The 15,873-nt window shown below is 35.8% G+C and overlaps 1 protein-coding gene across 2 annotated transcripts in view; it reads left to right on the top strand.

The window, feature by feature from the left end:
• Nucleotides 1-15,873, top strand: part of KLHL1 (kelch like family member 1) — a 474,296-nt gene that overhangs the window by 444,171 nt on the left and 14,252 nt on the right. For both annotated transcript variants that reach the window (XM_049853061.1, XM_049853060.1), the window contains one exon: nt 4,594-4,806. In XM_049853061.1, the coding sequence (XP_049709018.1) occupies nt 4,594-4,806 (213 nt within the window). The remainder of the gene's footprint in view (nt 1-4,593; nt 4,807-15,873) is intronic.

Raw genomic sequence — 15,873 nt, 5'->3', positions numbered from 1 at the left:
AGATCTGAGAAGATTATCTGTGATGATTGTTCATGAAGTTTTGTACATTCATTATAGCATTTATTCTAACTTCTTAGAGTTTATTGTTTCTATCCCGAAGTTATTTTTGTAACTTTAACAAAAGTAACTATGTTATCATCATCCTCTATTTTTACATTCTAGTTCTTAGTCACTTAATTTATGTTTCCAAATAAATGGATTATAGATAATATTGATAGCATATATTCATATACTATATTATATTCAAAATCTTTGTTAATATTGAAATGTGTCTGCTGGTTTTAGTAGTGGATACACGAATCAGACTAAAAGAACCCTATTATCTCTTTGATGCAAATTATAAATTACAAAAATATGCAATTTTTTTTCCAAAGCTTTTTGGAGGAAAAATTCATAGTGAATTTTTCCACCTAGTTATACTTTAATATTAATCACTTTTTATATTATTAAAATTATAATAACTTTTTTTTTTTAATCTGCAGAGCATCTCACACTGTGAAGGGCATGAAAAAGGGCACAATATAGGTCAAATGAAGAAGCCACTAAAAAGGAAAGAAACCATCACCTAGCCTAGATTTTAGGAAGTCATTTATAAAATAACATCTACCAGATATCAAACATTTATTTTACAAAAGGAATGATCAAGTATTATCTCATTTTTATCCAAGCACTGCTTACATTTCTTGCTGGTATAAGTCCCTGAGCTCTTGGGTTTTATCATGGGAAGGGCCATGCTGAAGGAGGAGAGACTGAACGAATAGTGGTTTATAATAAATGCAATTATGTAAGTCATAACCTGTGAACTTAGAAGGAATATTTTATTTCCAAATAAAAGACAATGCTAAAAAGTTTAATATTCTTCTATAAGTAGTGTGTTTAATAATCATAACATATTATTTCCAATAATCCGAGAGAGGTAAAATGTGGAATATTCATAACTTACTTATTCCTCTTGCATAATAAGTAGATTTTTTATTGGGCAAATTTCCTTTAACCTATAACATTCTAATTATTTACCACAGCTTTTTATAAACATTTAAGTTTTCAATTTGAGTATATGATCAATTGCAAATAATTTTAGAACGAAAATGAGTATATTATTGATTAGAAATATTGATTAGAAATATTTTTCTTATCAGAGATACAAGGTTCAAGTAAATCAATAATGTAATCTATCAGAGGAATGTGTATGAATAAATATAGCAGCTTAAAGTAAATATTTCCATTAAAACAATAGAAGAAAGACAGTGTATCTACTTTTGTATAAACTGTGTACCAGGGACTGAGCTAGGTTTCTTGTATAAAGTTACTTAACCAATAAGTGAAATCCCTGCAAACATGTTTGTGTTAAATCTTAATATTAAGATCGAAAGATTATAAGATACTTCGTTTGAGTTACATCTTCAATTTAAATGAGACAGAGAAATCAATGCAGTTCAGATTTCATGAAGTGTTTAAAATGATAAAAAGCTTCTGACTGAATAATTATTTCACTTCTGGGTGCTGTTGCAAGCTAAATTGTCCAATACATTCCCTTTAAAACTCTTCTCTTGGTTAATCTTAACATTTTGCGAGATTGAGGGTTGCAGATAACTTGTGTACAATGAAGCAAAGGAGCATTATATCCATAAAGGAGCCCTTGGGCAGTCAGAAATATTTTATCATGGTAGGCATTATAAGAAACATAAACAGGCTTTTTTTTTTTTTCTTCTTTTTTAACATGTGTCCAGAATTTATGATTTGGTTAAACAGTGTATTTTAAAGTTACACATAATATCTAAAATCTTATATAAGGGTCCCTAGTTTTTTTAGTGGCACAATGGTTAAGCACTCGCTAACTCAAAGGTCAGGGTTCGAAACCATCAGCCGCTCCATGAGAGAAAAAACTTGGGATCTGCACCTGTAAATATTTCAGCCTAGGAAACCCTATGGGGCTGTTCTACTCTGTCCTATGGGGTCACTATGAGTCAATTGACTGGGCCCCACCTAATAACAGCAACAATGTCTTATATAAAAAAAGCCCACACCAATAAAAATAATAATAATAATGGCCTCTGTGCATTTATTTAGAAACTGAAAAGTAGGAAATTAAATATCTTAAACAATTAAACAATATATTAAGCATAATGTCCACTAGTAAAGGAGAAATTTCTATAATCTCTAATGTTATTCATGAATTAGTCATTTACCTCTTGACTCAAAAATTGCCAAAAAAAAAAAAAAATGCTTGTGACTTCCTGTTACTCTCAGGGTAAAGTGTCTGTAAGCACCAGGGTAAGCTGTCACCCCCTACCCCCATCACCTCTCACCTCACCTGCCACATACCCATCAATCGCTCTGCTTCAGATATTCTAGCTTTCCTGCTATTCCTGAATCTTTGCACTCACTATTCCAACTGCCTTGAATCCTTTTCCCCCAGATATGCCAAAATCCACATCCCCTAGCATCCTTCTTTAAGTTTTTGCACAAACATCACCTTTATGGCAAGGCATTCCTCAAATTATGTAGTTAAAATTGCAGCCACAACCCCTACACTCACTAGCTACATTCCTAATCCTTCTTCCCTGCTCTCTCTGTAGCACCTAGCACCTTCTAAAGTACTGTGTAATATATGAGTTTATATGGGGTTATTTGTGCACTCCCACTAGAAATAAGTACAGGGATTTTTTTTTTTCCCCTATTTTGTTGATGGATATATCCATAAATGTGGAGCCCTGGTGGCACAGTGGTTAAGAGCTATGGCTGGTAACCAAAAGGTCAGCAGTTCGAATCCACCAACCACTCCTTGGAAACCCTATGGGGAAGTTCTTCTTTGTCCTCTAGGGTCACTTCATGACAATGGTTTTGGTTTTATATCCATAAACTTAAGATAGAGTGTGATACATACTAGGGTCTCAAAAATGTTTGTTGAATGATGGAGTGCATGAATAAGCACACTGAGTAACTGTCAGACTTTATGCCTCATATGATCAAATCTTCCTGACGACAACAAAATAGGCAAAAAAAAAGAGCTATTTTATTAGGAAAACACAGTGTATTTCTAGTCATTTAAATACTATTATACTTTTTTACTGTTTCCTGGGTTCCTATCACACTTCTCATTAATAACATAATTATAACAAAATGAGTGTATCAAGTGAATTTTAGCATTATTCTCTTGGTTAGAGTAACATTATTGCACTGTTTTGTGTTGTTTTTTCCTATAAATTCTTGCCCATCTCCATACATAGAGTACAGGCACTGATTAAGGAAGCTGTTGTTGGAGAAACACTCGTTTAGATTATCAAACCAAAACAAACCAAACCCACAGCCATCGAGTTGATTCCGACTCATAGTGACCCTATAGGACAGAGTAGAACTACCCCATAGAGTTTCCAAGGAGCGCCTGTGGTTTCAAACTGCCGACATCTTGGTTAGCAGCCGTAGCACTTAACCACTACGGCACCAGGGTTTCCTTTAGATTATTACATTTATTTATTTACTTACCTACTTACTATCTTTTTTTTAATTGTGCTTCAGATGAAGGTTTACAGAGCATATTAGTTTCTCATTAAACAATTCATACACATATTGTTTTGTGATATTGGTTGCCAACCCCACGATATGTCAACACTCTCCCCTCCTCGACCTTGGGTTCCCCACTGCCAGTTTTTCTGTCCCCTCCTACCTTCTCATCCTTGCCCCAGGACTGGTGTGCCATTTAGTCTCATTTTGTTTTATGGGCCTGTCTAATCTTTGGCTGAAGGAGTGATTTCAGTACTGAATTGAGTGTCCAGAGGCCATACTCTATGGTTTTTCCAGTCTCTGTCAGGCCAGTAAGTTTGGTCTTTTTTTGTGAGTTAGAATTTTGTTCAACATTTTTCTCCAGCTCTGGCCAGAACCCTCTATTGTGATCCCTGTCAGAGCAGTTGGTCATGGTAGAGAGGCACCATGTAGTTGTGTTGGACTCGGTCTGGTGGAGGCTGTGGTAGCTGTGGTCCATTAGTTCCTTGAACTAATCCTTTCTTTTTGACTGGTTTTCTTCATTCTCCTTTACTCCAGACACTTTGGGACCAGTGGAGTGTCTTAGGTGGATGCTATTACATTGATTTATTGTTCTAAGTTGTGAGGTGAGAACATATGGGGTAGACATGACTTACACACTGGCAAATAATTGCTGATCAACAAATAATATCATTAATTTTTTTCTGATTTCATTTTCAAGAAAAGAATGGAGGTAAATTCATTTTTTTCTATAGCTTAAATTGAAATTCCTAAACATTTATTAAAATTAATATTATTGATATTCACAATAAACAATTTAAATCTATATAATTTCTAGAAACAATGGAGGTTAGAAAAATATAGTTGTTACCAAATTCTATTCCATAATTCCACTTACTCTAGTATTCTGCTTATTGGAATAATGAAAACTCTATGTATATTAAATAATTTGAAGATTACCTTTTCAAAAATCTCCATGTGGAGTAATATATTTCCAAAGCATTTTGGATTCATACTGTGATTGAGATTTGTATTTAAAAAACATGTCCTTATTTACATTTTTGTCATCTTAATTCCAGTATTAAATTATGTTTTTCCAACTGTTTTTAGGTTATATTCAGTTGGAGGCCGTGATGGAAGTTCCTGTTTGAGTTCAATGGAATATTATGACCCTCATACTAACAAGTGGAACATGTGTGCTCCAATGTGTAAGAGGCGAGGAGGTGTTGGAGTGGCCACATGTGATGGTTTTCTTTATGCAGTAGGAGGCCATGATGCTCCAGCTTCAAATCACTGTTCCCGGCTACTAGATTATGTAGAGAGGTAAGACCCCAAGAGCACTGTGAGAGTGAAAAAGACAATGCAGATGACACCATGGCCTAATTCAAATAATTGTAAAAGCTGCACAGTTTAGGAAAGGTAAATTCAACTCTTAGAGCTACCTTTTTCCTCCCTTCCATCCTCCCTCTCTTCTTCCATCTCTCCTTTCCTTCCTTCCTTCCTTCCTTGCTTCCTTCCTTCCTTCCTTGCTTCCTTGCTTCCTTCCTTGCTTCCTTGCTTCCTTCCTTCCTTCCTTCCTTCCTTCCTTCCTTCCTTCCTTCCTTCCTTCCTTCCTTCCTTCCTTCCTTCCTTCCTTCCTTCCTTCCTTCCTTCCTTCCTTCCTTCCTTCCTTCCTTCCTTCCTTCCTCCCTTCCTTCCTTCCTTCTTTCCTACCTTCCTGCCTACCTTTCTTCTTCTTTATTTTTAAATTAATATTTACTTAAAGCTGTACGATGTTTCTCACAAGTACTCTTTAGATTTTTCCTTGATTTATTTTAAAGATTGATTAAATCAAATCTTTGAGTAATTTACTAAACATGTATGTTTGTTAATTCTTTTTTATGAAGATTGACATTTTATTTATTTGCTCTCTTCATCCTGTCTTGCTTTCAATAGAGAGTTATGGACTTCTTAGTTTTATGGCAGATCTTTCTCAATGTAGGACAGAATTATTAAAACTACGTTTATTATCTATAATCCTGATAAAATGTAGAAAATATATATCATCTCTCACTTCTTCTTAACTATGATATGCACAGAGACTGAAGTAGAAAGGAGCCTTAGCTTCAGGCTTAGTCTAACAACCTGGACCCTTCCCAGCATGGTTCTAGCTCAGCTGTCTCTAAAGGCTGGCCATCATTTGGAAATGTTATGTAGTGTGCAGTGAGGTACAGTCAGTGAGAAGACTTTGGTGATTTTCCTGTTACATAATAATTGCCCATGCGCAATATGGGTAAATGGGAATAGAGATTATTGGAATAAATTATTTTATCAATTGAGGTAGGTTGAGTTATTCTGTGAAGCCCTGGTGCCACAGCAGTTAAACATTTGGCTGTTTATTTTGTGGTAACAACCTCAAAACTCTCTGTGGCTTTATTCCAAATGCTTATTTCTTATTTCTGCTACATAGCCATGATAGCTCCATGATATTATCACTCTGGGACCCAGAGTGACATAGAAGCTACAATCTTGAGCACTGTTGAGCTGCATGTTCAAGGGAAAAAAATCCCAAGAGTGGTGAATTGTTCACTAGCTAAGTGGCACAATGCTCCTCTGTTCACGTTTTAATGAACAGGTTTGGCTGCTCACATAGCCACCCAAAACTTCATGGATGTTGGAATGACACTATCCTACCTTGCACCGTTTAAGGACCATTATAATTTTCATTTTGACATTAAGAAATCACGACCTTTATAATCATGCTTGTAAGTGGAAGAGTTACTGGAAGAAAAGGGCTCGTTTTTACTTCTGATTATTTTTTCTGAGGAAATGCGATTATTTTTTTCTGTGGATAGACCATTAGCAAGAGATGGGTTTTGGTAAACAGGCTCTTCTCAGACTTAAGCCACTTCACAGATAAAACACAGAACCATGCTTATTAGTATTGCTATTCTGTGAGATGTACTATAGCCTTATGGCTATATATGCATAGAAAAGGGCATTAAACAACACATTTTCATATCGACAGGTGTAACATGACAGTGATCAGAGTTAAAATAAACAAGATGCATACAAAGGAAAATGCAATCATATATTTAAAGCATATTGTGATCAGACTGACAACTTACACGTTCCTCTCCTAAATTCTTGTGAGAAATGATTTAAAAAAGAATATGATGAGGCTCCTACATTTACCTTGAATATCTAATATAAATGCTGCTAACAAAATGGTATTTTACTCACATATTCTCTTCCAACTTTACTGTATAATATATTGAAATGTTGTTTGTGAGAAGCATAAATAATTCAGTCTAGGATACATTTATGATGCAAAATTAGATTCAAATAAGTGTACCTATTTTAAGTACCGTGGAGATGAGCAGCTTAAGTAATGCAGAAGCACACAACATTAACATGATTCTTATCCTAGCTCTTAGTCCATGTCAGGTTAATACCATTTTTGTACTTTCTGTAATTTATATTCTATATTAAATGTTTTACATGTAAATCATCAATAAATCAAGACACAATGATGTATTTACAGGACAATTTTATACATATAATGTGAAGAATATTTTTAATATGTAGTCATAGGCAATCTGATCATTAGAAATAGCAAGAGATAGTTTACAATACTACGTTTTACTATATATATACATATAATATATACGACAATTTTCTTATATCACAACCACTTTTTAATTGTACTTTAGATGAAGGTTTACAGAACAAACTAGTTTCTTACTGAACAGTTAGTACACATGTTGTTTTCTGACATTGGTTAATGACCCCAGGATATGTCAACACGCTCCCTTCCCAATCTTGCACTCCCTGTTACCAGCTTTCCTATCTCCTCGTGCCTTCTAGTCTGGTGCGCCCCTTTAGTCTCATTTCATTTCATGGGCCTGTTCAATCTTTGGCTGAAGGGTGAGCCTCAGGAGTGACTTCATTACTAAGCTAAAAAGGTGTCTAGGGCCATACTCTCGGGGTTTCTCCAGTCTCTATCAGGACAGTTAAGTCTCGTCTTTTTTTTGTGAATTAGAATTTTGTTCTACAGCTTTTTCTAGCTCTGTCTGGGACCCTCTATTGTGATCCCTGTCAGAGTAGTCAGTGGTGGTATCCAGGCACAGTCTAGCTGTACTGGACTCAGTCTGGTGGAGGCCATGGTAGATGTGGTCCATTCGTCCTTTGGACTAATCTTTCCCTTGTGTCTTTAGTTTTCTTCATTCTTCCTTGCTCCTGAAGAGGTGAGACTAGTGGAGTATCTTAGATGGCCACTCATAGGCTTTTAAGACCCCAGACACTACTCGACTCGCCAAAGTAGAATGTAGAACATTTTCTTTATAAACTATGTTATCCAATTGACCTAGATGTTCCCAAGACCATGGTCCCCATGTATCACAATTATTTTTTATGGAACTGTGAAGGTATTATATATTGCTAGTATTAAGGTACGGTCATCTAATGCTTAAATATATTATTCAGATTCAGGCTCTCTTGAGCATAAAGAACACGGGCACTTCATATCAGAGCAGGTAAGAAAGCAAGGATTGGGCCAGAAATGGAAGGAAACCTAGAATAGTTGATGAAACAGATGTAAAATACTTTTGTGGCCCAGCCTCACCCTAGTGGAAACATCTTGGTAAATCAAATCAGTGTCCGAAAGGTACAGTAAGTTCTGGCAGAATTCAGGTGACTTCGTGAGTGTCAGAATACAATTGTGCTCCATAGAGTTTTCAATGACTGATTTTTCACAAGTAGATTGCCAGGCACTTCTTCCAAGTCACCTCTGGCTATACTCAAACCATCAACCTTTCAGTTAGAAGCTGAGCACATTAAGCCTTTGCACTACCCAGGTACTCCATCCACATACTAAGAACTTCCTAATCCCACCTTTGCAATATCCAGTCTTGTCCTCAATCTATTTTTCATACAGCAGATGGAAGTATCTTTTCATAATGCTAGTAGCACAAGGGAGTTTTCCTTTGTAAAAATTATCAGTATTATAATTAAAAAATATATTTAAGTCATGTTTTCCACTAATTCAGGTTCCATGTGCTAGTAATGACCAAGATTATCTTGTCTACCTCTATATTCTAGCACCTTGCAAATTCCTGACGCAGAATATGTACTCAAGGGTTGCTCAATCAGTTATGCACTAAGAAAATCAGACGTCAAGTTTTCCCCAAGGAAAAGCACCTTGGGGGAAACTGCAAATACGTAGTCACTAAAATAGGTAGATGATGGACAGATTTTTATTTGTTGTTTCTAATTTACATGTTAGTGTTCATTTTCATAATTATAGACTGTGTATCAACAATTTATATGTATTATAGGTGTTTACTCAATAGAAAATTTTAGACCTAGGTGGGAGCCTACGACAGTTCCAATATTTATTTAAAAGATATTGATTTATATCTTATCCAAATGCTATTAACAATTAAGTGTCAAAAATACCTTTACATAACTACAATAAACAGAAAAATCTTTGTTCACTATTTAGCAAAATCTACCCCAGTCATATCAAAAAATGAATCTAAAATAAAAATTTTTAATATAGTTCTGCCAAAGTAGAATAGATAGAAATACTGTCATATTTTGACAGAACTGTATTAAATATTCTTATTTTAGATGACTTTTTCTGAGGTAGATTTATGTCAGGTATATAAGGATGAATATATTTTTCACTTAAATTAAAATCTTTTTAAAAATAACTGTAACCATTCAGATATTAGGTAAAAATGGAAATTTGGATTATTTCATTTCTCTACAATTTCATCCTTTTGGTTTACACATAATCCAAAAGTTGCAGCGATTCTAAACAATGAAGAGAGATATTAAAGGAAAGACTTTAATTTAAATTATGGATACATAAAAAAATTTTTTTTTTTATCCTATGCTTTAACTACGCTCCCCTCCCCTTTGCCATCAAGTCGATTCCAACTACTACCCTCCCCATTGCCATCAAGTCTATACTGACTCATAGAAACACTATAGGACCGAGTAGAACCAGCCCATAGTGGTTCCAAAGCTGTAATCTTTACAGAAGCAAACTTGCACACCTTTCTCTAGCAGAGCAGCTGGTGGGTTTGAACCTTGGAACTTTCAGTTAGTAGCTGAGTGCTTAACCACTGTGCCATTAAGGCACCAGGCCTTAACTAGCATATACATATATAACTGTAACTCATGTTTTGATATATTTGAGCTTCTTAAGTTTTTACAAACCAGTATTTTTTAAAGTTAAAAAGTTAGTTAAGAGCTTTTGACCTTTTTTCAAAGGTAAGTGTCTTCTTAAGATCTTATTGCTGGAGCCAGCTGAATAGGTATAGCAAGACTACCTAGTTTGTTATTTTTGTTTTTCTATTACTGTGCTTGCATAATCTTTGATATTTCTTTGTCAGTAAACTATATTTAATTTCCTGGTAGCTATATAAAAAAGATGGAGATTCTGCGACAGCCTTCAGACTTAGTAAAAAAAAAAAAACCATTGGCATCAAGTTGATCCCTACTCATAATGACCCTGTAGGACAGAGCGGAGCTGCCCCATAGAGTTTCTAAGGCTGTAAGTCTTTATGGAAGCCGACTACCCCTTATTTCTCCCATTCATATGTAGAAGCCCTGCTTTTTAAGTGGATGCAACCATTGTTAACTGACACCACCTCTAAACAAGTCTGCAGTAGGATTAGATGTTTGCTCCAATGGCTTACGAGCTAGGTGCCATTTTTCTAAGTGCCCAGTTAGAGACAAGGAGTGACAGAATAACCTGTTGTCTTTGGAGAAATATGGAGAGCTGGTAAAGTGGTAATTTACCTACGAGTTTTAAGGGAGAAGTACAATTCTGTGGAAAGGTAGATAGGCATAGGTGACATTTCCTGTATAGATGGAAGGATATAATCCTGTATCAAACTTCAAAATTCCTTTTCCTGCTGGGAAAGGTTGTTTAAAAATGCATAATTTGGGCTCACAGTGTTAACAATAGCCAGATATTTGTCATATTAGTAGACAAGGTGATTATATAATATATTGCTACTTAGTTTTGAGCTGTTAAAAAGTATTTTTAAGTGAATTTTAGCCAATATTAAGATCCCTTGAGTATGCTCTATGTTCTATTGATTGACAATAGTTCGTCATTCTTAAAGCTGTAATTAAAGAACTCTGTCTGAGAAGAGTCAGCATAGCTTGCCCTTGCTTTCTTTCTGCTCAGTTAACAACTCATTTCCTCTCCTCAAACATGAATAATGGATATAATGAAATATGACCTAAGTCAAAATAGGATTCTTCGTATACCTTCACAGAGAAGATAAATCTAATTAACTTTTTAAAACACTTTTATCTAAAAATGAGCAAAGGATATTCAGTAGGGAAAGAGAAATCTAGTTCTTCCATCTTCTTAATTTTTCTGTGTCCATGATATTTTTAAGGGAATCATAAAGGAAGATAGCAAGAATATGGTATCAACAAATGCATCCCCAAAACTACTATATTTTTTTTTTAAATCAAGGTTAAGCACATAACAATAAGTCTGGAATACACTGAGAATGTTAAGAAAAATATTTATTTTTTAACACTGCTCTAACTTCTTCCTACTTTGTTATAGAGTTGAAATTGACAGGTTAATCTCCTGACAGTGAACTCCAAACCATTTCATTTGACCCAAAGTAACAAGACTGCTGCAGCTGAATAGAAACAGGGAATACTCTCTTAGAGTTTATGTGGAAAATTCTATGTTGAGGAATATACTTTGATAAGACAATAATTTATATCTTGAAATGTGAATTTGAAACCAGAAAGTCCTGTCTTATTTGGCTGCACCCTGATCTTTCAACCATTTTCCAGTGTGTATTTTTTTTTAGAATTAATAAGTGTTTATTGCAGATGACATGAAAATTTTTGGGAAAAATTAATAAAGGAAATCAAATTCAACTGTAACTTTGCCACCCAAAATTACTCATTAACACTCAGATGTTTTTGATTCTCTTTCTGTCTTTTAATATACACATTCTAGCAAAAATTAAATTCTAGCAAACTTTTATTCTATTTCTTGGTCATTTTCTACTAACGCAGACCCTTTTTGTGAGAAATACATCATATAATGAGAATCGAAAATATTAGCTGAATAAATAAATAGATGATGGACGTGCATTGTCTAATGGTCTGAGTCTTTTGATCTTAAATCCTACTGAAGTTTATGCCATTTTTTTAAAGTGATTTTGATCAACAAGACATTCTCACTAGGACCAAACCCTTAGTTTCTTTATTTTAAAATAAAACCTATTAGATATAATAGATGTCATTAATCATTTATCACTTTTTTACAGTTTTCAAGATTGTTCTTGTAATATATGCAGATATTTTACACTTTTTAAAAATAAATGTATTTTCTTCATGAGCTTATTGATTACCTAATTTGACTAACAAACTTCCCAAAATCTTGTTGTTGGTAGGTGCTGTCAAGACAGTTCCAAATCATAGTGACCCCGTGTACAACAAAATGAAACACTGCCCAGTCCTGCGCCATCCTCACAATCATTGCAATGTTCAAGACCATTGCTATAGCCACTGTATCAATCCATCTCATTAAGGGTCTTCCTCTTTTTCGCTCACCCTCTGCTTTACCAAGCATGATGTCCTTCTCCAGAAAATAGTCCCTCCTGATAACACGTCCAAAGTACACAAGATGAAGTCTCCCCATCCTTGCTGCCAAGGAGTACTCTGGCTTACTTCTTCCAAGACAGATTTGTTCTTTCTTCTGACAGTCCATGGTATAGTTAACATTCTTTGCTAACACTATAATTCAAAGGTAGAATTCATTGTCCACCTTTCAAGTGCATGTGAGGTGACTGAAAATATTATAGCTAGGGTGGGGTACACCTTAGTCCTTAAAGTGACATCTTTGCTTTTTAATACTTTAAATAAAGAGATCTTTTGCAGCAGATTTGCCCAGTGCAATATGTCATTTGATTTCCTAACTGCTGCTTCTATGGGTGTTGATTGTGGATTCAAGTGAAATAAAATCCTCGCCAACTTCAATTTTTTTCTTTGTTTATTGTAATGTTGCTTATTGGTCCAGTTGCGAGGATTTTTGTTTCCTTTATGTTGAGGAGAAACCCTGGTGGCGTAGTGGTTAAGTGCTAAGGCTGCTAACCAAAGGGTCGGCAGTTTGAATCTGCCAGGAGCTCCTTGGAATCTCTATGGGGCAGTTCTACTCTATCCTATAGGGTTGCTGTGAGTCGGAATTGACTCGACGGCACTGGGTTTGGTTTGTTTTTTGGTTATGTTGAGGTATAATCTATACTGAAGGCTGTAGTTGTTGATCTTCATCAGTAAGTGCTTTATGTCCCCTTCACTTTCATTAAGCAAGCTTTTGTCATCTGCATATCACAGGTTGTTAATGAGTCTTCCTCCAAGCCTGATGGTCCATTCTTCTTCATACAGTCCAGCTTCTCAGGCTTTTTGCTCAGCATACAGATCGAATGAGTATGGTGAAATAATATAAACCTGATGCACATCCTTCCACATTGCAAACCACACAGTATCCCCTTGTTCTTTTCCAATGACTGCCCCTTAGTCTATGTACAGGTTCCACATGAGCACAATTAAGTATTCTGGGATTCCCATTATTAGTGGTGTTATCCACAATTTGTTATGATCCACAGAATTGAAAGCCTTTACACAGTCAATAAAACACAGGTAAACATCTTTCTGGTATTCTCTGCTTTCAGCCAAGATCCCCCTGACATGAGCAATGATATCTCTTGTCCTTGCCCTCTTCTGAATTCATGAATTCTAGCAGTTCCCTATCAATGTACTGCTGCAACAGCTTTTGAATGATCTTCAGCAAAATTTTACTTGCATGTGATATTAATGATATTGGTCGGTAATTTCTAAATTCTGTTGGATCACCTTTCTTTGAAATAGCCATACATATGGAATGGATCTCTTCCAGTGGATTGGCCAGGTAGCTGTTTTCCAAATTGGTATAGACGAGGAAACACTTCCAGTGCTGCATCCATTTGTTTAAACATCACAATTGGTATTCCATCAGTTCCTGGATCGTTGTTTTTCACTAATGCCTTCAGTGCAGCTTGGAATTCTTCCTTCAGTGCCATCAGTTCTTGATTATATGCTACCTCCTGAAATGATTGAATGTTGACCAATTCTTTTCGATACAGTGACTCCTTCCACCTTCTTTTAATGCTTCTTGAGTCATTCAATATTTTGCCCATAGAGTCCTTCAAAGTTTTGTCTTCAGGTCATTCAGCTCGAGAAATGCCAAGCATGTTCTTCCCTTTTGGTTCTCTAACTCCAGGCCTTTGCACATTTTGTCTTCTCTAGCCACCCTTTGAAACCTTCTGCTTGGTTCTTTTACTTCATCATTTCTTCCATTTGCTTTAACTACTCTAAGTTCAAGAGCAAGTTTCAGAGTCTCTTCTGAAATCCATTTCAGTCTTTTCCTTCTTTCCTGTCTTTTTAATTACTTTTTGCTTCGTGGCTTCAAACAACTATTTTAGCATCTTTCATGATTCTATGACTGGACTCAGCTAGACTCTTCTACTGTACTTGATAATGGCTGATGTGTCACTTGTTTAGGGGCTAAACAAGGCTGGATTGTTCAAGACAGCTCTTTTACAGGGCTGACATTTGGTATTGGCTATCATCTGAGAGCTCAATGAGGTCTGCCAACCAGAGCGTCTTGGTTCTACTCCACATGGCCTCTTCTTTTACTTAGACTTCTCATAGTGTAGTGGCTAGGGTCAAAAGAGATGGTTCCAAAAGAACGAGGCTCTAAGAAGACAAGCACCCAATGGGCTACAAAAAAAAAAAAAAAATGGGCGAAGTCTCATTAATTCTCTGCTCGCATCACATTTGCTAATGTCCCATTGACCAATACTTTTAACAGTGATGTAGAAGTAGACGGGAATACCCAGAGGGATGGCTAATTAGGGAACAACAAAGTAAACATAAAATGCAATTATGTTTACATATTAAAAATAAATTTCCCCCCTAAAATCAGATACATATGCATCTACATTTTATACTCCCTTTATAGTTTTATTTGTTAGCAGTTAACTATTTAGTCTCTCTGTTCAATTACTTGGTGAATTTTATGAGATACTCATAGTCTAGGTGCCAAGTGTCAAGGTGGCTAATTGGGACAACTAGCTAAACTGAAAGTAACAATCAAGCCTTAGGAGCCCTGGTAACACAATGGTTAAGAGCTCAGCTGCTAACCAAAAGGTAGGAAGTTCAAGTCTGCCAGCCATTCCTTGGAAACCCTATGGGGTAGTTCTGTCTGTCCTATGGGGTCACTATGAGTCAAAATCGACTACACGGCAATGAGTTTTTTAACAAATGATAGTGCCGGAGAAGTGTGAAGAAAGAAAAATATATGTGCTGGCTTTCAAAGGTTCCATTTTTCCCCATAGAATAGCATCAGCATAGGTCAGTCAGCTGACATGCCGTACAGGAAGGGGGAAATGTCCCACTGCCAAGGAGCATTGAAGAATAGGCTTCTGACATTTTATGAACCCAGGGATATCTGGGGGAGGGGGGTAAGGAGGGGGTAAGGAGAGGGGGAGGGCTAGTCATGGAGAAGCATTTAATCAAAATGGAGAAAAGTAACTTAGCCCTGCCTGCGAGCTAAGAACTCCTTTAAATAAGGTAAAAAGGAGGCCTAAGAATGGAGGTGCTTGGAATAAGAATACTGATATGTGTGTAAGCATTGCCGGCTGGGGGAGCCTGAGTCCATGACTAGAACTCCCTTAAGAGACTGTAAAGCATTAGTTGTGCATCAAGTCTGATTAGGGAGGCAGTTTTCTCCCATCAGCCCTTTCAGGCAAAGCATTTGTTATTGCCTATGGTAGGAACCTTGGTGTCATAGTGATTAAGAGCTTGGCTGCTAACCAAATGGTCAGCAGTTTGAATCCACCAGCAGCTCCTTGGAAACTCTGTGGGGCAGTTCTACTATGTACTACAGTTTTCTATGAGTCAGAATCCATTCAAAAGCAATGGGTTTGGTTTGTTTCTTTTTTAAAATGTTTGGACCTGGAACTGGGTTCTGCATTCATCCTCATTTACTATTTTCTTCCAAGTAAGTCACTACTCATTGAAAAATTATTTTAATTTTACCCAAATTTATTATAGACTAAGTTTTATATTAACTAGCTTTCTTTCTGATCTACCTGTTTAGATGATTTTATCAAATGTTTATCCACATTGTCTAAGCTATGTAATTATAATCATCCTATATACATTTTTGCTTTACAAATCTCTTTAATGTCAAGCTTTCTCTATCATGTTGTGTGTATGGATTTTTTTAAATATAATTTTAACATAATTATTAGTGGTGCCCAAACCCTGCCACCAGTATTATTCTTTAAAATGACTATTCTATCCAATTTATTCATTAAA

This window comes from Elephas maximus, chromosome 14 (genome assembly GCF_024166365.1).
Source record: "Elephas maximus indicus isolate mEleMax1 chromosome 14, mEleMax1 primary haplotype, whole genome shotgun sequence".
NCBI lineage: Eukaryota > Metazoa > Chordata > Mammalia > Proboscidea > Elephantidae > Elephas > Elephas maximus.
The sequence above is the reverse complement of the archived record's forward strand: the minus strand, read 5'-3'. Positions and strand labels throughout refer to the sequence as shown.